The following is a 25,757-nucleotide window of genomic DNA, read 5'->3' as shown; positions in this document are numbered from 1 at the left end:
TACCTCGACCAGTGTCAGTAGGCGGTGTTCGTCCCCCGCATTTTGTCACTCGAAGTGAACTACTAGGTGGCATTGATCGTAGCCGAGAGACCACGTGGCGTCTACGTGATGAGCCCCGCCTCCTTTTCTTTTTTCCTTTTTTTTTCTGCATGGTGTATTTTTGGTGGGGGTCTTGCGCACTCAGCGTCTAACGGTGCGATCCTCATGTTGCTGCTGGATGTGCAGTGGAGACTTCTGACTTAAGATAACATAGCTGTTCTTAGAATAAGGTCGCGCGAGGTTTCGTTTGAAGGTTCGCTGTCTTCGCGGTTTACAAAAATGTAATATTTTGCAAACAACGTCGTCACCATGCATACGTTATGCACTTGACGTTATATCGTTTGTGGTGCCCGAGAGAAAGAGAGAGAGAAAGCAAGGAGAGGAAAGGAAGAGAGGTCAACCAGACGAGCGTCCGGTTTGCTACCCTACACTGGGGCTAAGGGAAAGGGGAATAGAAAGAGGGAAAAAATGGAGAGAAAGAGCACTGAGTGAACGCGGGCTGATGCACATGGGACACTATAAGCGGTCTCTTAAACCAGTGCACTTCAAGTAGTGTACTAGTGCATGAATCGCTTTTTGTGCCAGTGACGGGTGTTGCTATGGCCCGCGTATCCTTGACTCCGAGAACGGTGTCGAGTCCAGTCGGTTTAAAGTTGTCTTGAGAGAGAGGCGTTGTAAGTCGTAGCTATGCCCGAACTTGGTGAGGAGCCCTTGAACTGACTTCTGTTGATACAGGAATCAAACAACGACCATATCTATAACTGTGCGTGCGTGCGTGCGTGCGTGCGTGCGTGCGTGTGCGCACCTTTTGATGACATCAGAAGGTACCGCACAGATGGTTGGCGGCTTATATGCTTCAATGTCCGTGGCGGGAGTTGGGAGACTAACCCCCGGTTTAACGAATATTGCGTCTGGGGCTTGATGTGCGTGAGTTGGAGCAACTCATTGCGCATGGGTGGCCGAAGAAGAGTATAATAGTTCGAAGAGTGAAGGTGGGACAGACAGTCGTGAACGGTGATAGGAGGTAATGCCACTAGTGTTAAATGTAAATACGCCACTAGAAAAAACAAACAAAAGAGAACTAAATACGCTGGTAATTGTGTTCTGGAATTGTGAAGAGTCTCTGATTCTCCTTTGAAATGATAGAAACAAGCATCATAGCATATGTTGCATAAAAAAAGTGTGATCGTATATTAAGCGTGCTCGCTCAGTGGTAACATAAAAACCACAACCGCTGAATGCTATAGAGATCGAATGCCGCTGATCAGTTCACCACATACGCTGAGCGATCGTGGTGCACTGCATCTTTCGTCAAAAGTTCGCATACCGCTCAGTGCCTACAGTCAGGTTCCCGGGGAGGCCCGGCCCCCCTCCATTTTTTAAGGAGAGGGTCGCCCCCCCCCCCCCCCCCCCGGCAAGTCAACTGTAGCACTACGGGACCCATTCAACAAGCCGTGAAGGTGATTTTATTACCAGTTTTGCCTTGTGCGGGCCAATTCTAGCTCTCGAAATTTTCTATTAGTCATTTAACGGCAGTTAATCAGTTGCTTCGGCATGAGCAAAAACAAGAAGGCAGGTATTGTCGCACTGCTGCATGCATTTCCCCGAGGCACTGCACATTGTGGTCACTACCCTTTTTCGACTGAGATTAATTCTTGACACAGCTAGCACACTGTTTCATGGGCCACCTGAACACGAAGCTACCTACTCACGACACCTTGGTTTCCTTAGCTGACCAGTTAATTGTCATTCTTATAGTTATGCATTGTGAGTGCTGTGTTATACTGAGACGCATGTATAATGTCCACCTTTGTAGCTAAGTAGGTGTGAAACAATAAGATATATTTTTGTAGTGTCCTGAGGTTGCTAGATCCTTTCTAGATTGCAATTTCAACCACAGCAGCTGATTCCATCTATGGTTTCCTTGGCTCCATTGTCTGTTAACTTTTTATGATGGTGGTTAACAAGATTCGAGCCCCTCAGTTTCCCTGCTCGTGCACGTAATATATATATATATATATATATATATATATATATATATATATATATATATATGGCAGTGCTGTATATACTGTAATATTGTAATTATGCTATGTGCACGTGCACACAGCATATATAGAGGAGGAACCGGCGAAGCTTAAGCGTCCTCCATTTTTTGATACTTTAAACTTGTAACCCAAACGTAAACATTATTCTTATTACATTTATTGAAATCTTTTCACCTGTGCTTCAACCCGCCCTTTCTTGCCGTACTTTTCCGGATCTATCGACACCTTGGCTTTGATTATATATATCAAACTGATAGTTCGCGTTGAAGGGACGAACAACCACTTTTCACGGTACCTATTTTTTAAACGCAATGGAAAGCTTACCGGTAAGAGTGTCTAATCATGAAGTGGTAACGCGGAAAACGCCGTGGAACGCTGCATTTTTATCACAATTTTTTTTGTCTGCAGTGAGGATGTAGTCGTTCACTGGAAGCATGCTGAAAACAGTGATAGGTGAGTGTGATAGCAATTATAGGCCGGCATTAGTGGCAGGCAGACGAGAAGTGCGGCCGTAACTGTGAGAAAGTATTATTTTGTTTATCAAGTCGATGTTCCTGCAATTCATGTTTTCCGAAATGTTGAAGTATTTCTGCGATAACAGCTGCGCGTTCTTGTGGTTTCCTGTTCAACTGCTTTGGTAGTTAACCAGTCAAAATAAAACCAATCCTATCGAAAACGAAACGACGCTTTTACACGTAATACATAGTTCAGCATGTTGCCGTAGCCATGCGTCCGCTTTTGATTTCCGAAACATTGATAAAGCGCAAGTGTCTAATTATGTAAAAACTGCAATTTTAAGCAATAATTATGTTGTACTTAATAACGGCCGACTTGCGTACAGTAATTAATCTCAGACTACATCCGAAACACCAAGATTTCATCTCCAACCAATTAAAAATTATAAACCCTATTTAAACCGCGAACAGCGTGCTGGATTCTATCACTATAAATCCTGGTCATTTCATGTCCATGGAGGTCTCACAACACATTCTGGGCAGTTGTCGGTCCCTTTAACCAGTATTTAAATTTCGGGCACGCAACAAAGTTCTTTTTTTTTTTTTTTTGTCGAAGTAAAACTATACCTTTCGAATTATTGTATCTCGGTGACGTGCTTGATTCACACGCGAAAATTAATCGGCATAAATCTTTCAAAATGGCCGCTGTCGCCCCCTCAACTCCCCCTTTCCTAAAAAGGAACCGGGAGTATGGCCCTGGTCTGGTTTAACGTCCGCTATCCGTTATGCTCGCTAACCATAAGTGCAGCAATACTTGACTACACGCGAATACGTTGAACGCATATCGCTGATAGTCTGCACTCACGTCCGTGCCTGAAACTTGTCTGCCAGCTGACGCACCTCGACCTCGTTTTCCTTAATGATTTCCTTTTTTTTTTTATACGTACGTTTGCACACATGTGGCGCGCAGTTTCTTTGTTCGCCGCAGCGACCGCACAACAAACAACCGAAGCGAGTACTCGCAGCGGCGGGGAGACATGATGGCACGATCTTCGGCCAACGGCCCACCGCCACCGACGGCGGCGAGGGGCAGCGTCCCTTGCTCGTTCGGCATGTTTCGACGTTCCGTCGCGCATCCAAATCACCGTGCGCGTCGCGGGCGCGCGTCGGCGAGGTGGGACGCCAATTTTACACCTATTCCAAAGCGAAGGCTGTGTGCGGCCCCGACGATGGCGCCTCGCTTGGTGGTCTCGACTGAGTCATGCTCCCACCGTGGTACACCGTGGTTTGCTGTTGCATACTTTGGTCGCTTTCCTATTTTTCTTATTCGCGCAGCGCGCAGGGCCATCGATTGGACCGCGTGTTATGGTGTGCTGGTATAGTTGAACCTGCGAGCTGTATGGAGCCCGCTGGCAGTGGAGGTGGTCTTGCGCGCGTCGTGACGGTGGGGTCGATCACATTCGCTTCGTTCTCTGGGCGAACAAAAGAAACCAGGCTCGCGCAGCTCTCGCGTGCTTTGTTCATAGTACATCACCGCAAGGCAGTATATGTATATATAATGTTTATTCGGTCATTTGTTTTGCTTCTTGTATATTTGAATGGCGCTTATAGTATGCGTATGCGCGTTCAATACGCGTATACCGATATCGCTAGTGCTTCGTTTTTGTTTGCTATGACACACACGCACGCGCACGCACACGCACACGCACGCACGCACGCACGCACGCACACACACGCACAAAAGAAACAGTACTGACGGAGACTTGTCTGTTATATTCTTGGTTATGCTTCGCAATGACTGAGACCTGCAGCATTGAAGTGCCGTGTTTAATTTCGCAGCTGATCGCTGCTGCTTTGTCTTTGAATACTTCTGCGAGATTTACGTGCGCGCTAAGTCGCTATTAGACAACTATTTCTTTGTCTTCCTTTCTATTCAACCTACGTTGACGTTACCCATCTACCCTCTATCTTTCACGCTGCACCTTCATTCACGCTGCACCTTCAGAGTAAGCGTGCAGACTGCGTGATAAAGGACACTGACTCCCAGCTTCATATCGCTGCATCGGGAGTGGCATGAGTTAGATCCGTGCTGACAGCGGTGACAAAGTTTTGTTTATTACCATCATCATCGCCGTGACTGATACGCTGACGTGAGACGCGCGGTAACGCTATTCCTGAGCTAAGATTTGGTAACCGCGCTTTCTTAGCATGTGCTCTAATGGACTTGGGCGAGGGCACATTTCTCAAGCTACTCTTCACCACAGGAATTGTCAGCGAGCTTTATTCAAAAGCAGTGTTTCAGTCGATGGGCAGAATCGCACACAGTGGGACAGAAGAGTGAGGAATGAATACACCAGCAATAAAAGAAAAATAATAATAAAAGCCGTCCAAGTTGGGGTACATTACTCGGATGGTTGTGTAGATAGCTGGTTTTTGAGCTAAGAAAGTGAAGTTCTGCATAGCTCAAACAACGTGTGAGACCGAGATATCGACATATAAACATTGGAAATTGCGCATTTGAGTTTGTGCACACAACTTTGCTTCTCTGCTACGTTGCACGTTTTCGTTTGAGGGGGATGAGGCAGGTCAATAGTTGTATTGTCTTCACTTCACTTAATGCCTTGCTACGTGCATATCATGGTACACATGCAACAGCAGTTTCAACCTTTACCATAAATTTGAAAACACTGCACATGAAAACACTGCACACTGCACCTTTGCTCCAAAGCTTCTGGTATTAGAGTGACAGTGCTTAGTCCCCTGACCCAAACATCTTGCAGGAGTTCAAAAGAATGGTGGCAAATGTCATTACTCACGATGTGGCTTCAAAATTTTCAACAGAAGGCTGTGTATGTGCAGCTGGAACATACTACAGTCGAACTTTGTTTTAATCAAGTTGCATCGGCCATGAAAATACCTTCAGTACATTTGATATTCGTTATAAGCATGCATACACGCAGGTTTCGGCGTAAAAAAAATTGATAATTTCTGTGGATAACGCTGGCGGGGTGCCTGTGAGAGGTCCAGTAAAGGGTCTCTTCTCGACTTTGATGACATAGCGGCAACTTGCGGTGCCGATACGATGCATGGGAACAAAGTACACACACTCCGCACCGCCGCGAAGACGCAACTGCGCGATCCGCACAACCAAGTGAGCCGTCGCAAGATGCTCGCCGTCAATGTTCGTACTCGTAGACGTTTCCGCGATCGAGCGTGAGACCAGACGCACAGGCAAGCCTTACGGCGTATAGCGGAGTTCGGATCCACGTACGGCTCCACGTACGGCTCCATTGGTGTCCGAAAAAGTCTGTCGGCGGTGGCGTCTTGGCTTGGTCGGACACGGAGGGAGCCGCACAAGGATTCGTAATCTGCTAATACGGCCGTCAGTCTTTCCCGTGCGCCTGATATCTCGCTCGATCGCCGATAAGACCTACGAGTGCGAACATATTGACGGCGTGCATCTCTCTGTGGCTCGTCACCAGCCACTCAACCGGCCGCACTTCCAAGGCTAAGCCTAACCAGCGCCGCTTCGTAGGGAATCGGCATCCGAAGTTTCGGTTTCGTGCCTATAGTCGACATGGCTACAACTTTGTTCATAACCGCCTAGCTGCCACATCGCGCGTGCGGTTCATGCCCGAAACGACTTTCAGTGTCCGAAATTACGGTATTTGCCCGTGTAAATTGGTGCTAGGGGTAGGTGGGTGTCACAGGGAAGTCTGAATAATCGCGCCAGTCTGAAAGGTCAAACGTCTGAAAAATTGTATTTGACACTTTTGGTGATGATTGGTGCAGGTTATCGGCGCAAGTGAATTTGTCATTTCTGATATCATAATATATGTTTTGGGAGTGGGAGTGGCTCCTTGGGAGTGGCAGCTGATACAATGCGACACATCTTTCATGCAAGTTACAAGGCACGCTCCTGAGGCCGAAATCAGAATGCATTTCCTAGAACTCCAGCACAAGCATTCCTGTGCAGAGTTCTACACAGACGCTTCGAAGTCAAATGCCGGGGTATTCTATGCAGCCGTCGGCCCATCCTTCTCGGAATCCGACGTACTGCATCCGGAAACAAGCATATTTACGGCCGAGGCCTACGCATTACTCTCTGCTGTGAAGCATATAAGAAAATCGAAACTTCCAAAAGCAGCGATCTATACAGACTCCCTAAGCATCGTGAAGGCCTTAATCACATTCAGCAAACATAAAAATCCTGTATTTATTGAGCTCTATTCCGTCTTGTGCAAAGCGTACTCATCTAAGCAGCATATCATAATATGCTGGGTACCTGGCCATAGGGGAATTGAAGGCAACGTTCTGGCGGACGAGATGGCCACGTCGATCGCATTGCGAGCCGCTAACCCTACCGCTGAGGTGCCTGTCACAGATCTGAGGCCTTTCTTGCGAAGGAAGCTGCGAGCCCACTGGCAACACATGTGGGACGCGGAAACGGATAATAAGCTCCACCTGATAAAGCCAGAGTTAGGATTCTGGCCCTCTACTACAAAATCGCGCCGAACAGATGTCCTATTCTGTCATCTAAGAATAGGACACACATTTGGCACCCATAACTTTCTACTCACCAGAAGGGAGCCTCCAACCTGTGGTAGATGCGGGGAGAGGCTGACCGTACTCCACGTCCTCTTGGAGTGTCGGGAAGCCGAATCTGAGAGAAAGAGACATTTTTCCTTAGTATACCGACAGCACATTCCCCTTCATCCTGCGATGTTTCTTGGTCCAGAACCGCTTTTTAATACAGACACAGTCCTAGGTTTTCTCAGAGATGTGGTCTTACATGTTATTAGTCCCATGCATTCGTAGCGCCTCCTCTCTCCAGAGGATGCCGCTACGAAATTGTTTTGCATAGCACATGCCTCCAGGCCCTTGTGTTTTTAAGGGCTCTAAGGAGGCAGTAGTGCTCTAGCATTTCTTATAATCTGATATATTTTACCTATCGTATCATTCTTTCTAAATGCATCGAAATGTTCATAGTACAAGTCATACGTCATCGCCATAATTTTATTACACAGATTTTACGCACTTTAGAGCGTATATTTTAAGGCCCCTTTAGAGCCACGTCACACCAATGTCATAGTAATCATAGTTACACTGCACACCCACTACCACAGACATGGCGCTCTTTGGCCATTCCTGGCCCTTGCGCCATAAAACCCCATACATCATCAATATATGTATTGAGGCAAGTGCAAACAAAAGTTTTTGCTTCGCTATAACCAACAGTGTTGGATTTCACATTTTCGATTTCGTTATATCAGTAGAATACTCAATTGAGTTAAAGCATGATCAACCAATTTAAAGTTTACTGCTTTACATCTGATAATTCATTACATCCCTGTTGGTTACATCGAAGTTCGACTTTACTTGGTGGTTGTAATAACAATGATAGTGAGGTGACTGACAACAAAAGATGTAAAAGCAGTGTGGTTTAAGCTGTTGCCTCGACAATTTCTTCGTACAAAACACATGCATTATATCATGTATATATATTATTGTGGAAAGCACTAAAGTGTGTGTTTCAAGGCAGATCTTTTTTTTCTTTATGCAGGTTCCTGTCAGCAGAGCCCTGTGATATCATACATCAGCAAAGAAATGGTGGTTGGCATAGGGGACACAGTGGACCTGCAGTGTTCTGTGCAGTATGCTGAGGCATACCCGGTAAGTTTTATCCACTGTTCTGTGTCCTTGCAATATCTAATAAAATGAATAAAACTGTAAAAATCAAGATAATGTGTTTACATATATTTGTCTGTACTTATTATCATTAAAGAACTGTAAGGGGTAAATATTTCTGGAGCCGCATCAGCTATGACATTTTTATAGTCGAACTGTTAAAACTGTAAACCATCATCATTACCATCATCATAATCTTGTGCAAGGTGCTATATGGAGTCTGTAGAGTGGACTTCAGTTAATTAGACTTTGGGTAATTCAGTTGTCAGTTAGACTCTGGCTGAAGGTCCCAACCGACGCCCATATGGCCCACCACATTCGTTATTTCAATTCTGAAATTGGCCCTTGCCAGATAATGATGATGCTGATGAGAACATTTATTGAGGGAGTAAGATGGTCTTTGACCTGGCCTTGCTTGCCCACTGTACTTGTTTCATAAGCAACATTTGGACCTCTGGGTAAATTGAATGTGACTGGTCTGCACACACGTGCCTGACCCCAGTTCTGGCTCCAGTCTTTGTCCCCATGGCTGTAGTGCTGCTGTCTGCCTTGGCGGTGCTAAAGCACAACATGAAAGCCGAAAACGACGATGTTCGACCTGTCCACCATGGAGTTCCAAGCAGGAACAGCAGCTCACAATGAACGATTGCCATCTCAATTCTGATGGCCGCCTTTCTTTCCAAGAAAATGGTTCCAAGCATTGACTGCACATTACAATCAAATACAAAGCCAAAACTGAGTTGCAGCAATGGCATCAGCCTGCAGTCAGAGACGGTGGCATAACCGTTATTATCACAACATGGCGACCGAACAAGTTTTTGTGTAGTTTGACAATGGCGAAATGCTACTTTTATTACAAATTCACATAAAAAGAGAAGGAATTTTATGTTCTAAGCTTGCAAGAACCAAGCCACATCACGTGTTTTTACTGTGTTGGAGTCTTGTGTGCATCACAGGACAAACTGGCACTTTGGTCATTATAGACGTGGGCTACCATCCCATTCGTGAGTGTTGCAAAGTCGTTCAAGAAATGCGAAATGTAAAATGCAATGGACTGCATGGAGAAATACATGTTGTCACTCGTAGCTATAGAGATCTGTCTTAAAGGGGCGACGATGGACAAGCATACATATATTTCTATTCTGTGCCAGCACACTCTGCAGGTTTAATATTTTTTTTTTTTATAGAATTGGAGACATGCTATATTTTTCTTTTTGTAAGATTGAGTGCATGTTAGAATTAGGTAAAAATTGTTTCCTTCTTTGAACCATATAAAACTGCTTGCGTTAGAATCGGGTAAATACTGCCAAATAAGCAGCAGTGCTTTTGGATGATATTCATGTGTCGTCTTTTAATTCGATCTACCAGATAATTTGACCTATTCCCACAGTTTTGTCAATGTCTAAATAAGTTGACTGTATTCCTCCGTGTGACCTCATTGAGCTCAAATATATGCGGCAGCGTAATGTAGATGCCTTTTATTGTCTTGGTTTTCACACTTTTATGTGTTAATCTCTTGCATTATTTATTGTATAACAGGTTTCCTTTATGCATAAATACTCTAGAGTACAATTAAGGAACTAAAAGTATAGCCCACAATAGATTGCTAGTACCACCTTTTCATGATGCTGGTGGCATCAACTCCTTAGCTACTGGCTGTCACATGGCATCAAATATTCCTGGCAGGGGTGCTTCACTGGCTATATGCTTTTTTTTTTTTTTTTTTAAATGACAAGAAGGGCCATTGTCTGCAATAGACGATATGGGCCTATTGAGGATGATTTGTGCATCACTTTTTCCTTGTAAACAAGACTTCATCTTTGTTCCCTTAGTGCAGGAATGAGACATGAAACGAGACAACTTGCTTTTGTTCTTTCAGATAATCTGGATAAAGATTAATGAACGTGATCCCAGCAACAACCTCTTCATCTCATCTGGAAGCAAGGCCATCGTGCCGGACCAGAGGTTCTCCATTCGGCACGACGAAGGCAGCAACACATACACATTGCAGATCACTAAGCTGCAGGAAACAGACTCTGGCCTCTACCAGTGCCAAATTATCCTGGGACCCACCAGCAAACTCAGCTCAAATGTCTACGTTCACGTCAGAGGTAACACTTTCTACAAAGAATGTCACATTTTGAAGCATTGTAGATACTGGAAAGAAGTATCAGGTGAAATCGTAGATTGCAGTATTAGGATAACAAAAGATTGGTTTACCTTATGAGCAAAGGCATGGAAGCAGAAAAGGATTTGGAAATGACAGACAATTGCTGATGATGCCTTGACATTGCTGTACAAGTTCAGAATCGGAATTGCCAGACGCTACACTAGAAGGTCTGCTGTGCTGATAGCTGTGAAAGTGGCTTGACAGGGCCCAAGTCGAAGTCACAGATTTTTACAGCTTATGCCTGGAGCTAGATTTATTTATTAATGCAGAGCACTTTTTGGGTTCATTCCAGACACCTTGCAGAAGGTAGGCTCCCATCTTGCGTTGATTCGGGCCTCTTGAATATAAAAAATCAAATGTCTGATGTCAGAATCGACCCTCAGTCCTCCAACACAACAGCCCGATATTCTAACCATTAGGCCTCGATCACACGCGTGCTTCTTTTGAGCAAGTTCCAGGCGCCCACAGCATGTAGTTTCATCTGCCAGTTTCTGTTTGGCCACGGGCTTACTACTATCTTTTGTGCGTGTCACGTTGAATATCAAGTTACTTATAAAAGAAAGAGTGTGGTAGTTTCTTCTATTCTTTCCTTGTCGTAGCTAGCACTTTGAGACGCTGCATTAGACTATACCTCTTTTGGGATCTGCCCACATCCCGTAGTCCTTTCCTCAATCATAGTTGATAATGCTACAGATAGGACCAGGCCGTAAAGGAACATGTAATGCATTAGCACGAGCCAGCGCATGGGTTTTCATGCGCCAATTTCCATTCAGTCACAGATTTACCATTATCTTTCGCGTGCATCACATTGCATATCAATTTGTTTATAAGAGCAAGGATGTGGCAGCTTCTCCCATTCTTTTCTTGTCGTCGCTAGTGCTTTGAGACGCTGCATTAGAGTGCACCGCCTTCGGCATGTGCCCATATTCCTCAGTCCTTTCCTCAATCGTAGTAGCTAATGCTACAAAGAAGCTGTGCGACGTTGCACTGCCTTCTGGTTAGGGTCAGGTCGTAAAGGAACATGTAATGTGTTGGCACGAGCCAGAACATGAGTTTTTATGAGCCTGTTTTCGTTTGGTCACAGACTTACCACTATCTTTTGCATGCATCCCATTGCACATCAATGTTTCTAAAAGCAGGTGTGGGGCAGTCTCACCCGTTCTTTCCTTGTTGCCGTTAATGCTTTGAGACACTGCGTTAGGCTGCGCCGATCTGCCCACATTCTGTAGTCTTTTCCCCGGAGCAGCTAATGCTACATAGATGCTGTGCGAAATTGTACCACATTTGGATGTAACGAGGATCTAAAGAAACGTGTAATGATTCTTCACCGGAGTACAAAAAATATCAATCATCATACTGCCGTCATTGTCTTGCTGCTGTCATCACACACATACATGCTCGCATCACATGCATAATTTCTCACCTTACACAAACAGCTTGGTCCTTTCAGATTGCTTTGCAGAAGCCCTAACAGTCCAGCTACTTGAAAAATGTCTTCGTACATTGGCTCGCACTGTTCTTATCACTGCAGCTGCCACTCATAAACCCAGCCAGAAGAAAAATCTGTCTCCATTGTAACCACACCAGCTCACTGGTGCGGACATTAGACGACATCACACAAGCACCACCACCACAAACAATGTACGCCACACGCACGCACACACGTGTGCAGAAGTGCAGCATACATCTTTAATCTTCTTGGCCGTCCACCAAGCACAAGCGCCTTATTGAACTAAATTAACGTTTAAAAGTAAATTGCTCCAGAAAATGCGTAACGTACGACTTACAACCTGCAGACATGATAGCATCATATTGTAATTTGAATATACAAGAAAACTTCATTCTGTTAAGCGAAAACTCAAACACAAAGCCTTCCAGCTGCCGTTTGTTTTTGGACCCTCCGTCTGGTGCAAGTGCATTATTCAGCTATTTGAATTTCTCAAGGTAAGATGTGTCAAAAAATTTGTGAAGTACGACTTACACACAACTACAGACATGATAGCATCAGATTGTAATTTGGATATACAGTCAACGACCGATTTTTCGGACCCTCTTGGGAACGTAAAAACGTTCGAAAATGCAGGCAGTCCTAAAAAATGAATGCATGCAAAAAAACGCACTTTTTTTCTTTTTTTTCTCGCATCTAGAGGTAAAGGGCGAAGTACCAGGCTTCCGAAACCCTGCCAAAGCATCAGTGAAGTGGCTATAAAAAGAGGCGTTCAAAAACTCTGTATGCAGCCGGCTGCCGGTTTATTATGTACATGTGCATCGTCGGGCAGCCGGTATTATTGCTGCAGTGGCTTGAAGAACTTGTTGATTGTTGTCTGGACGGCGTTCCGGTTGCATGCGATCATATTCACCTCGATCTGAGCAAGGGTCATGTCAGCACTGTACACCGTTGAAAGCGCCAACAGTGTCAACCAATATTCCAGGGATGTGCTGAATACGTTCAGCAAACATCTCTCACATGATTGTTTGAGCATACTTTTCATGTTCAGACATCCCTTGCAAGTCTGCGAGGGACATCATTTGCACATGCTGCATACCTTTGCACTGTGATTGCTATAATGAATGTTATGTTCACAGCATATGCTGTGGTATATGCAATGGACAGAGCACTCACACAGCAAGTAATAGCAAGAACATATATGCGTGCACACATTATGATTGCGTGCATCTATGGAAGTGCAGCTTACTCCTAATTTCTTTGAGACCTTCTGCCAGGCACATGTGGCATATTGATCAAAATGGTGTTTACCAAGAAAACTATGCCAGAAAGTAAGCAAAATATGTTGTACGCATGAGCTGCAGATATGATATAGCTTTGGATTATATGTAGTTTCAACATATCAGAAAGCCTGAGTGTCACGAGGAAAGTGAAATACAAATAAAGCCTCCAGGAGGACAATTATTTATGTGGGGACTGAAAAAGGTCCCGATGCAATATCCTTGGTACACTCTTGGTAGGACATCCGAAATTGGACGTCTTGTGTATGTTTTATTTGTCTCCGAAATGGTGCACAGTTATCGCGACATGATTTGGATGCCCTACGCACAAAGTGTTTTCACTGGGCACACCTTAACGCATACATTTTGCATATGCGCATAGGCTTCTATGTCTGTTAGGGACATCTTGATGTAAGTACTCTCTCTATAATAATGGAGTGCTACTGACAAGGAAGAAAGAGCAAACACAATAGGGTTGAAATCTTTGTGGTAGATGGGAGACGAACATTGGTGAAGTTGCATGTAGCATACTAATATGAGGAAAACGGATAATGAAGCCATAGATAGCATAGGGAAAATTAAGTGTTCTGTTTAATCGAAACATACAAGTAATAGGGAGAAGGGAAATGAAAGTGGATGAAACGACAACCTACCACAGGTGAGAGCCAAATCCACATTTTGCGCATTACGCCCGCTGTGTGCTTTGCCATATAATCTACCGCAGCAGCCATTCTCCCATCCACTTTCTTTGGCATTTGCATACAATATTAGCCCTAAGAGTGTTAGCCAGTGCTACTCACTGTCATCTGTGCAGATGGGGAACATCCTTTCAACCGCACAAGATAGATAGTTTTGTACATAGGATAGCTGTTAACTTTCCACTTTATTCGGAAAGGCCGTGCACTGATGAAGACGACACCGGCTATTAGGAAGGGTATATATAAGCGAAGAAGATAAAGGGTGAACATACTGCTTAAAGTATGTTGGGTTTGGTTGGAAAAGACGACTTACAGAAGGTTGTCTTTTTGTCCACTTTCATTTCCCTTTTAGTTATTATTTCTACACTTTAATTAAACATAAGGATTATTTACCCTGTGCCTTTTATGGTTTCATTGTATGTTTTCTTCAGATGGTTGTAACTAACAAAAAATTTAGCCTCTTGGATCCCCTTATTCTTTCTCTTATGTGGCACACTGGCAACTTGAAAGGACATATGGCTGAGTCATACCTGGCCTCAATCTACAACAAATATATGTCAAAGCAGGGTCTGCTTGGGACGCTCACAACTGCGCTTTAACTTCGGCATAGTCAGCATCCCTACATGGGAAGTTAAAAACATGTGGATGTGGAAAATTAAACTTGAAATAAAAAGATGAAACTTAAGGAAATACCGTTTGCAGGAGTGATGACCATTGTGACTGGCATGCCCATGACGTGCAGACATAAGTTCACTATGACTCAATAAAAAACATGTTGCTGAGATAATTGGTGAATGTGTTTTGATCAGAATTTTGGCACCTGTCCTTGTAAGTTCTTTCATCCTGTCCATGTTAGTCCTCTCATCCTTGTTCTTTTGCTGCGGGGCGATTCTGTCGAAAAAACAAAGTTCACTATGACATTTTGTTGCTCAAAATGACTTTATTGGACTGCTTTTTAATTCTCTTTTCTCCCTTTGCAGTTCCTCCGATTATCTCGGACAACAGCACAAGGTCTGTGATTGCCAGCACTGGCCAAAACATCACCCTGGAGTGCTATGCCACTGGTAACCCTACACCACACATATCCTGGCGGCGAGAGAACAACGACCTGCTGCCCACAGGTGGTGCTGTCTATCGAGGAAACATCCTCAACATTTTCAATGTCAGCAAGAATGACCGTGGAACATACTACTGTATCGCTGACAATGGTGTCGGCAATGGGGCACGTAGGAACATTGGCGTTGAAGTTGAATGTAAGTACTTTCTTTTTGCTGTTATTTCTTAATCTTTTTCCGTACAAAGCTTGAAGCAAGTTTTAATGCAACTACTATATGTTTAGTGTAGCATTCATTTAATAAAATGCACAACACTGATGAAAAGTGCTTCCTGCTTAGGCACTGCAGCAATAGTTCACAATTATTGTTGCACGAGATGTTTGGAGTACCTGTGCCACTTGGCAAAAAGTAGCACTTGCACAGCCCTTATCTATCCTCTGATCATCCAATATGAGCTAGGCTTTTTTTACATATGAATATTTAGGACAAGGGAGTTTGTCTGGTTACTGGTCACATAACATCTTATTGAAAGTAAAGGTGTTTCACTTACTCAGCAATACTGATACTTGTTTCAGTCTATGTACAGTGCTCAGTGATTGAAACACACTATCCTTTTGGGCCACCAGTGGGCGCTGGGGACACCGACCTCACGCATTTTTTGTATCAAATGAATGTGAGTGGCTTTGTGATTTACAGATTGTGAATGCAGTCAACCGTCTTGGCAGTCACCCAGCATTCCCCGGTGCCGTAAAAAGGCCAGCCGCCATGCGGTTCAACTTGTGTTTCTATCACTGAGCTTTGTACATATTCAGTCATGTGCGAGCTACATATATGCAGGTAAAAAATGACCAAGGACAATGACAGAGTGAGCCATTGTGTTTGAGACTGACAGATAGTTGTAGAAACTACTTTCAATTGTTGCTTATGGTACCTTGAGTCATGAGCTATTTTGATCGCATGGCTTTTTGAGTTATGCTTGCAGTAAATAATAGAGCTTTTCAGCAACACCTCACTGGGTACAGCTACATTGTGTGTGCTAAAATTATGTAAACGTGCACGGGCAACTCTTCATGAACACTGTGGAAGTTGGAGCTCTTGTCTTTTACACCTGCTTGCAACTGACCAAAAAACATATGTTGAAATGCCTGAATGTAAGCAGTGTAAATTGTTGGACTGGTTACGCATTATTGCGTGCAGTTAGTCATAAATTTATGTTGTCAGATGAAAGAAGTCTGCGGCAGCGGCTTTGACAAGGCAGACCTATAGCCGCACTAAACTGAAAAATTAAGGAAATGATTCAGAAAAGAAATCTTGTAGGTTGTACCACAACATGCCTAGTCAAACCAAGTGGGCCTGTTTTCCTGAGAGATACAAAAGTTCTGTGCTCCTTGTCAGTGCTGCCAGTATACCAAGAGTCATTTCTTTCAATGCATCTATCAGTTTTATTTATTTCCAAATTTGCATACATAATACTGGGACCGATAGCCAAGTGACACGGTTATGTTTTTCTTCACACTACAGTTGCACCGGTGGTATCGGTGGACCGCCCACGGTACGGCCAGGCCCTTCAAAACCCTATGGACCTGTTGTGCCACATCGAGGCGTTTCCGTCACCGTCCATTGTGTGGCTCAAGGATGGTTACCAACTGAACGACAACCAGTACTACCAGATCTCCATCTTTTCCACGGCTGATGAGTTCACCGACTCCACCCTGCGTATCATCGCCATTGAGAAGAAGCAGTACGGCAACTACACATGCAAGGCGCTGAACAAGTTGGGCAATGATGAGAAGATAATCGAGTTATATGGTCAGTACTGTTTTTCTGTGAGCTGTGTTTGTATGCCCTCGGCAACAGTACTTCTGCGCTGCATAGCAGATACTATGTTGATATTTAGGGTTAACTCAGGAGGTTGAAGGGACCGATTTGTGTGCATTCACTCGCACACTGGCACTCACTACTAGATAGTACATACACTATGTTTTCGTTCAGCATACTCCTATGAACAGCATTGGTCAATATGAAAGGGAATACCCAGCTTGCATTCAGGATTGTTAACTGTCCCTGCTTTTCCATTCAAACTTAAAAGTGCCATGTGGGCATCCTTCAACATGAGCATTCAACATGGGCAACATTCTTCAACTATCATTTTGCCAGAGAGCGATTGTTCATACCCTTTCATAGCAAATGTGATTGTGTTGTAGGTTTACCTTGCAGGCACAAACATCCCTGCTTGTAGCTTAAATACATCATGCAAGTTGCTAAGTATTTGCAGATCTAGGTTACACATATTTTTCATCATTATCATCAGCCTATTTTATGTCCACTGCAGGACAAAGGCCTCTCCCTGCGATCTCCAATTACCCCTGTCCTGCGCCAACCGATTCCAACTAGCACCCGTAAATTTCCTAATTTCGTCGCACCACCTAGTCTTCTGCTCTCCTCTACTGCGCTTCCCTTCTCTTGGTACCCATTCTGTCACCCTAATGGTCCAACGGTTATCTAACCGGCGCATTATATGACCTGTCCAGCACCATTTTTTCTCTTGATGTCTGTTAGAATATCGCCTATGCCTGTTTGCTCTCTGATCCAAACTGCTCTCTTTTCGTCTCTTAAAGTTATGCCTAGCATTCTTCATACCATCGCTCTTTGTGCAGTCCTTAACTTACACCGTAATAAAAAAAAAAGGTCATGTGTGTGTTGTAAATAGATTTTGATAAATTACTGCTCTTAAAGGCATGAGGGGCTCCAAAGTGGGGCGAGGGGAAGCAGCCACTCCCAAAAATTTTTTCTTGTCCTCCCAAAGCTGCTTTTCTACTAACGTGGAATGTCCAGTGACGAAGTTCCAACTTCCAACCACATTGAAAACGGAGAATCATGCACCCCCACAACAAGAATATCCTGGCACCATCCCTGCTTGAGAGCAAATCAAGCATGTTTCTTAGTGTAGTTCTTTCCTGCGTTGTGACATGAAATCACAAGTGTCACAGTAGTGACTTGCCTTCTACAGCGCCTTAGCTTTTTACCATCAATTTATCTTAAAACATAATTCTGATCAAACTGTCCCACCCACCATCTTGAATTTTTATATGATACTGAGTAAGAGCCCCGTTCCCAACTGTCCTTCATTTATCTCCAAGCATAAAGTTGGAGGGGGGGCAGGGGGTTGCTTTGTCAGAATTGCATAGTAAGTAAGTATAGTATAAGTATTGTCACAGTCTATAATGTTGGAAGAAGAGGACATGGATGGTGGCCTTGGGGACGACAAAGAAGATTTTGGCTATCGCTTCTCTATGCATGTTGTCTCAGCCATTAAAAGCCATTTGTAAATAGTTGCAGGCTTCTTCCTTCCTGTAGCATCATGTTTAAGCAGCTTGTATTTGTTAAGACAAAGCTAAAGATGTGAGGTTGCTGTTATTAAAGCTAAAGAGGAGGCAGAAAGCTTATAGGTGCAGCAGCTTGGCTGTGTCATATTTCATTGGCTTTGCTGATATTGAATTTTCAATTAGCATAGCAAGTGTCTGTAAAAAGCACCAAGGCCGCATATGACTTGAAGCAGACTTGAATGGCTATGAAAGGGCTGTGCTTTATTTTAATAGCTTTATAGCATATAATATCCCTAAGTTTAATATTAAGGTTATGTACTGTATGCATGCGACAAATTATAGTAGAACGTCGGTGATATGACCCCCGTTGCGTACAATTTCCTGGCGCCAATGATCATGATCGAGAATACAAAAAATGACCCAATGCAGTTGCAGGTCATCTTTTACAGGTTCATACGTACCCAGAAAACACGTCACCAACGTTCAGTGTATTGGCAAACTGTGATCGTATGATACCTCCTCCGCCTGCTAAATCCCATGTAAACGAGAAATGCCGTGAGGTGCGCACGATTGCAAACAGTAGGTGCCCACCGCAGCAGCTTCTCTGCAATATACTTCCCCACAATACAGCGACCACTGTTTCCTATTCCAGTATCAGCAAATCTTGTCCCGGGTCGTCGAACGCCGCATTCACAGATATCGCCACCAACCCTATTGTGATAAGCATCTTCACCTACCTATTTCATAGCGAGTGGGGTGTAGTGCCGTTGGAAGCGTACTATGCTTTTAATAGGCAATATATTCCAAACGCACCGCTGGTGGCATCGTAGGCTTCGTATTCCAGTGTTGCCCACCCGCTTGATTTCGTTTTGGTTTCTTGTCACAGCCTTAAAACAACACACAATGGGAAAACAACAAAATGCGTCACCAGCTCCATTTGTCTCGGTGTATCGTGCAGCAATGATTCGCGCCGAGTGGGCACGTAACAACTTCCCGTTAAAATGCCCAGCTCAAAGAAGCTGCTGACCAAAGCCGAATTTGAGGAGCGCAGACAAAAGCTTGCCAAAACCACAAAAATGACAAAGCACGTCTCGGGCTGCCAGGGCTCCACCAGCTCTGCATGCATTGGCGGCTCGTGCTGAAGTGATTCACCCAGCGCTTCGCATTACGTAGATGTCGACCAGACTTGACTATGTCAATCTTTTTGTGACTTCAGATCGTATGTTTTTCCGGTATGTGTGTTTTTTCTCGAATTTTTTTTTTTTTCAGTACATACGTATGAACGAGGTTCTGCTATACTAAAAATTTAAGATTTGGTTTCTGTTTGGCAATCAGCAGTTATAGCAGTTGTAGGTGCTCTCCAATATGTAGAACCTTTAAGAGGATATAAAATCTAAGAGATTTTATGGGCCATGTCAAAAGGAAACCATAACACAAGGTGACATTAGGTAGGAAAAGAACAAATTTACATACCACAAGGATCATATAGTGTGCCTGTATGGCATCATATTACTAGTGTATTCTTTTCCTTCATGCATGTGTAGTGTTGATATTTATTGATATACAACTGAGTCCTAGAAATGAGTAAAGTGTGGCAGGAGTGCCTTTGACAATTTGCAGTTCGTAAAGTTGCCTCACTGCTTTTTGTATTTCTTTCTTGTCGTTTGCAGAAACTGTGAACGTGATCTGCCCTCCAGCGTGCGACAAATCATACCAGTCTGGTTCCTCCCACCTGCAGAGCTCTTTTGCTTGCTTCTTGGTCATGCTGTCAATGATCTGTGCCATTACCCTGAACAAGAAGCACTGAGCAACATTACGTCATAATGTTACTTTCATTAAGAAAGAAATGAGCCAGGTTATGAACAAGAATTATTAGTATTATTGCAAGTCCACATGAGGCCTTCTTCAAGCAGTGTTTTGGAAAGTAAAAGAAAGACTAGAGCTCTTTTTCTTTTATTTGAAGTTAAAAGTGCAGCAAATTTGTGAAGATATTACTGACCAGTTACTGCTATGCTGGCCCAAATGTAGAACAGGGAGATTTCTCAGAATTTTTGTATACTTTTACCTACTTAACCTGGACGTAAGCCTTTTATGTGCCTTGTTGCACAGATGTTACCTGTGGCTCATATATGTTCCAGAGAAGGAGTTGCTCTTTTGGCTATCGTGTAGAGGCATAGCATGCTAAGCACTCAACCAAGTGGCAGGGAGTGTGCCGACACATGGTCGGTGTGCCATAAACAGCCAATAAGTGAATAATGAATGTTCCTTGTTCCTTTTCCTTGTTTCTCAATTGCGCTTCTCTGCATGGTACATTTGCTCAAATAATGATGGCACCAGTTATGGTTTAAATGAAGACAACGTGGTAGCTGCACATGCTTGGCCCTTGCGCCTGGTTCGGTCACGCGAACAATGTCTGCATTTTCCATGTCGTAAAACTAGCAAACTGTGTTCTTACACACTTTGCAAAAATGACTGTGCCGTCATTAGTTTACCAAACTGCCTTAATTGTGGGGAAGTTAGCTATGCAATTATGAAAAGGCTCCATTACACCGCCGCCAAAAGAAGATCCTTTATCAGGTTGTACACTGAAAGCATATTGTGGAGTGCCCTCGGCAGCGAGCTAAGAGATCACTGCCACTGACGAAGTGCTTATGAGATTTCAGTTTTTTCCCCTCATTTTATATCACATTTTCCAAATGTAAGTTTGCATGTTGTGAGTAAATTATGGAAGTTTTTACATACGTACAAAATTAATGCTGAATAAGAAATATATTAATTTAAGGTGAAGTTCAGTTCTTTTCTTTACTGCAGCTTTGTCAGAAAAAAAAAGCAAATGATTAAAAAAAATTTCCCACTGCAAAATTGCATTGCAAAGTGCTTGAACAGCTGTGATAACAAAGCATTCCTTTTTTTTTATTTATACCATTGAGAAACATTTGACACTGCGTTTCTTGGAATTAAATACCCAATTGCAAAAGGCGAAACCGACATATATCTAATCATCTAAATCAAGTTATAGGCTTTCTGTTAATTGATTTAGCATGTCCTTGCACAAGCTAATAAGATGTAAGATTTTTTTTAGGGTGCTTGCATTTTATGGCAGATTCCCACATTGGCATCCAGGTAGGGGAACAGTGTCTGGGCAAGTAATAAAATAGTTTGGTCAGTGTAGCATTTCTGAATAATTTGCCCTTTTTTCTGAAATGCTGCAGTGGTACAGCGAAATCATGCGCTAGTATTGTTTACCAGAAAATCTTCAACATTGTGCCTAGTAGTTCTCAAACATGTATTTTGGGCAACAGTCATTTTGTAACTGAAGCTGTTCTTCTTTTATCCATTAAGGAATTTAAAGTTTACTTCCCTTTCAAACAGAACCAGTTATTCCTGCTAGCAGTTATCTGCTCAGTCTCCATTTTTTTTTTTCTGTCAAAACCAGCCATATGTATAGTTTACTGTTTTCTGTGAGCATGTTTGTCAAACATGTGCATACTATTTCCAAAAACCTTTGATGTACATAGGATATTGAGTTTGTTTATGTTCTCACATGATTAAACAAGTCAGACATCTTGGCAAATGTGTAGTGATAAGAGCATTAAAATTCTGCCTGTAAGTGTTGTTTATAAACGTTTTATATAGAATGCAAAAAATCTGAAGCTGTATGTTCCTATCCAAACAGTTTAGCTGTATGTGCACTGTGTCCATATGGCAGTTTACTGTTGCTGCTAACCAAAAGGGTGAGCAATTTCTGTGCGCACACTTGCAAACTTTTTTACTTTGAGAAGCACAGTAGACACACCATGCTTGTAATATTTTGCTTTTGAAAGCTGATTTTATGTCATCTAGCCTGAGTCAATCCCATTTGACCTTGACCTGCAGTTACTGTATAGTCAATGTTGAGTTTGAGCAACTTAATACGAAGACATCCGAAAAGGCAGTCTTTCACGCAACAGCTGCCTCTATGTGATGCTGTCGTAAGAACATTAAACACCAATTTTAACATGCGAGCCTTGCTATGCAGTGTCTGTGAGCTTGCTCATTATTCTAACTCACTGTGGAAGAGCATGTAATGAAAAACATATTAAATGCAAGCTAACTTGCTACACACACTCAAAGTTTGGCTCTGTTTATATTATTGTCCATTTTTCCCATTCCAAGGTTTTCTGTAAAACTTCATAATGAGGAAGAATGCGCATGAGGCAGGCAAACTCAATATTCATTAAGTGCAGTGTGTCTTGCAGAGACCGTGTTTGTATGCTCTGTTTCAGTAGTTCCGTGCAGCTCTGTGGAGGCTACAGGCTTCTTCGACCAATCATGGGGGTGAACACATCCCTAAGGTGCCTTCTCTTGGCCTGTTGGCTGCTAGCGGCGAGTGCTGCAGTACGAGTTGTGGCAGCATCTACTAAAAATGCAACTTTACAGTGGGATCAGCTGCCGTGATGGTAGCGGTAGAAAATTCGTTCCATATTTGCTCTGATAACAAAAAGGCGAATAAGATATTTCGAGATACATAGGAGGAGGGTTGCAGAGATGGCGGAAGCGGATAAGGAAGCACTCGGCCAGCGTGTCGCACGGGATAGTGGCACCATCTCTTGATCCATCTTGTAACATCCTCTTGCACATGGTGAGCTTGCTCACGTTCTGAAGTACAGCTGTCGTGTTAATTAGAATTCATTTATGTTTACTGCATGCCTTCCATACCGTTCCAAGCATGTTCAACTACAACTTATTCGTTCCTTTCGTGTAAAAAGGCAGCTTGGAATGATACCACACAGTCTGCGGACACCATTTTTGCGAAGGACAAAGCACTACCCAGAAGGAAGTCCTCCAAGGTGTTGTTGCTGTGCCCCCTACACGTTTGAATTTAGTCACTGTCGATTAAATTAATCGTTTGTACTTTTTAAATGCAAATTAATGTCTGTACGGCAGCACTGCATTAATTTTGTTTCTCCGCATGTTTTCATTCGTACATGTGGGGAACTCTATTTTTATTATCATAACGCATCAATAAACATTTTATTAAAGAATAAAGCAGTATCGCACAAACCACCATGTGACCAGCAGAGAAGCTTCCAAGTAAACATGTTTACCATACCACCTGTCAAGGCCATTTAAACCTTCATGGGTTCCGAACTGTGCCACCACATCTTGTGCAAGCATCTGCACTTGTGGTTTACGTAGCCTTGGTTCTGCTGCACAGAACTACTGAAACAGAGCATAGGCTGCAAATTCTTGGAGAATGTCAGGCAGGAAGAGAAAGAAAGATACCACTGAAGCTTTCAATATGTTACTCGTCCCTTCATAAAACGGCATAAAAATTGGAGACACCATAGCAAACAGGTTAACCCTGCACATTTATGAATGACAGCTAAAACTGAATTATGTTATGTCGAAGCCTGTTGGATGGAATAGTAGGTGAATCTGAGAACTATCATCAGTCCAAGAACATTTTATCAACTTTTGTGCATTCGCTGTTTAGTCCAAATGGCATGTGTTAAGCAGCTGTACAAACACAAGCTCTTTGAAAGTCGATTTGCCACTACCAAGTATTTTTCATGAATGCCAGTATACTTTGCAATATTGTATTTCGTGTCTGCCAGAAAATGTATGGAATCATCCATTCTCGCAATACTGTGTTTCGATCGGCTGTGGCTGAACTTCGAAGAGTTGCAGTAGCTTCCTTATATGTCAGTACTACCTTTTCATGTGAATCTTCCTCATTTCAAGACTTGTAAAACTTATCAGTGCGAGGAATGATGAGATGATTGGTTTATAGAGTGAGAAAATACATCTCCCACAAAACAGGATGTCTATGTTGTGTATATATAGTCTAGGGAGTCCCAAGAACAATGCCTAATCGGTTCCATGTGTTTTCTTTGGGTAAATATAGAGATTGGCACTCATCATCTATCTGTAATTTGCTAATAACAAAGATTACTGGCAATCTTACTTTGAAGGACAGAGTTCTAAAAGTGCGTCGTTTCACTTATGTTGCAACGGTGTCCTGTTGGAGTGAGTCATTAAGGCCCTGACTTACTTTCTCTTTTTTTTTTCATTTTTCGGATATGTATTTAACCTCGAGAATCTCATCTTTGCATGCTGTACATACACATTAGTGTGGTACCAGAGGTGCCATATTTCATTCATGCATGCATTAAAATATGTAGCAAATCTGAAGTCATTCACTGTGTAGAGGAGAGTCAACTCAATGGGTTTTACAGGTGAAGCAATTGCATGCCTGGACAGAAGGCTATCTATAACACCATCAGTACTGTATTTGTTCGAACCTCTGTGCATGAAAAAAAAAATTGCTTTTAGCTCCTGTTTTCCCTGGCATTTGTTTGATACCACTGAACCTATCTACATGAACAGGACCAGTGGGAATGGAAGACAGGGGGCAAGGAGGCGGTGTCTCCCCAGCTCCACATCCTGCCGATTCGGGGCAGTAGCTTGCTCCCTAGCATTTGGTATCCAAAAGAGCCCACATATGCTTGTGAAAAGGCTGGTAAAAGGCCTTTGGGAATTTTGGGTCACTGAACAGTTGGCACAAACTTCTCTTTGTTTTGTGTTTGGTACAGTATTACCAAATGGGTGTTTGGAAAGTTAGACAGCTTTGCAGCCAGATGTGGCAGTGAAACAAAGAGAGGAAAGGAAAGGCAGGGAGGTTAGCTAGACTTTGTTCAACGTGCTACTCTACAGGTGGAAAGGGGGATGGAGGAGTGAAAGAGAAGTTGTGCAGTGATGTTTAGCCTAATGAGAAGGTGCCAAGGGGGAGAGGGTTTGTGGAAAGACTTGGCATAGTCTGATGTGCACCTCTGGCACACTCATTTTACTGTGTGTCCATTTTGATGTGTCCTTAGATGCCCTTTGGTGCTGTTTAGGTAAATGTTTTCAAGCAACAAACTCAAGTTCTTGCAGCAGTAAACCTTTTCTGTGTGTCGTGGAACTGCTTTTTGAGAACCCAACACTGCTCTCCTCATACACTGCCGATAAACTGGTCAGTGATCAACTGCTTGTCTTTTCTCACGACAAGTTATGCAACACATATATTTTTGTACTGTTTGAACTGATGTCCAAAGCAACTGCAGTGCGGTTCCGACAAAAGTCTGTGACATTTTGTTCCCCTATGAATAAAACATTTTTTCCTACCTTGTTCCTTTCTTTGAAAGACGCTTGCAAATTGTTGAACCTGAGGCTTTGTTTAAATCATTCTAGAGTTACACTGCTGCTGAAAGGTACTCTGAAATATGAAGTTATATTGTTTCAGTAGGTTATTCTGGAATTGGGAATATGGCTGCCTTACCAAGATTCTATGTTTAGTAAGCTGGATAGGTCATGAAAATCCAGGATAGCTGGCACTGCCTCATTGTGATCTCCACACCAGCTACTTAGCTGGTGGCACCATAGATATTAAACTGCATTTTCTGAACGCTGGTTATTTGTGCACTATCAAAAAGGAAAGTACATTTTACTTGAAAGCAAGCAGTGACTCGACCTGGCAAACATTCATAAACCTTCCCTGCACATAAAGCGCTCATTTGTATGATAGTGTTA

The 25,757-nt window shown here is 43.1% G+C and overlaps 1 protein-coding gene across 4 annotated transcripts in view; it reads left to right on the top strand.

The window, feature by feature from the left end:
- Positions 1-25,351, top strand: part of Lac (septate junction protein lachesin) — a 70,174-nt gene extending 44,823 nt beyond the window's left edge. For all 4 annotated transcript variants that reach the window (XM_055071409.2, XM_055071407.2, XM_055071408.2 and 1 more), the window contains 5 exons: positions 8,106-8,215; positions 10,110-10,341; positions 14,806-15,078; positions 16,402-16,689; positions 19,877-25,351. In XM_055071409.2, the coding sequence (XP_054927384.1) occupies positions 8,106-8,215; positions 10,110-10,341; positions 14,806-15,078; positions 16,402-16,689; positions 19,877-20,013 (1,040 nt within the window). In that variant the 3' untranslated portion in view covers positions 20,014-25,351. The remainder of the gene's footprint in view (positions 1-8,105; positions 8,216-10,109; positions 10,342-14,805; positions 15,079-16,401; positions 16,690-19,876) is intronic.
- The last annotated feature ends 406 nt before the right edge of the window (positions 25,352-25,757 follow it).

The sequence above is a fragment of the Dermacentor andersoni genome, chromosome 5 (assembly GCF_023375885.2).
Source record: "Dermacentor andersoni chromosome 5, qqDerAnde1_hic_scaffold, whole genome shotgun sequence".
In the NCBI taxonomy this organism is placed as follows: domain Eukaryota; kingdom Metazoa; phylum Arthropoda; class Arachnida; order Ixodida; family Ixodidae; genus Dermacentor; species Dermacentor andersoni.
This window is presented reverse-complemented; position numbering and strand designations above follow the sequence as displayed.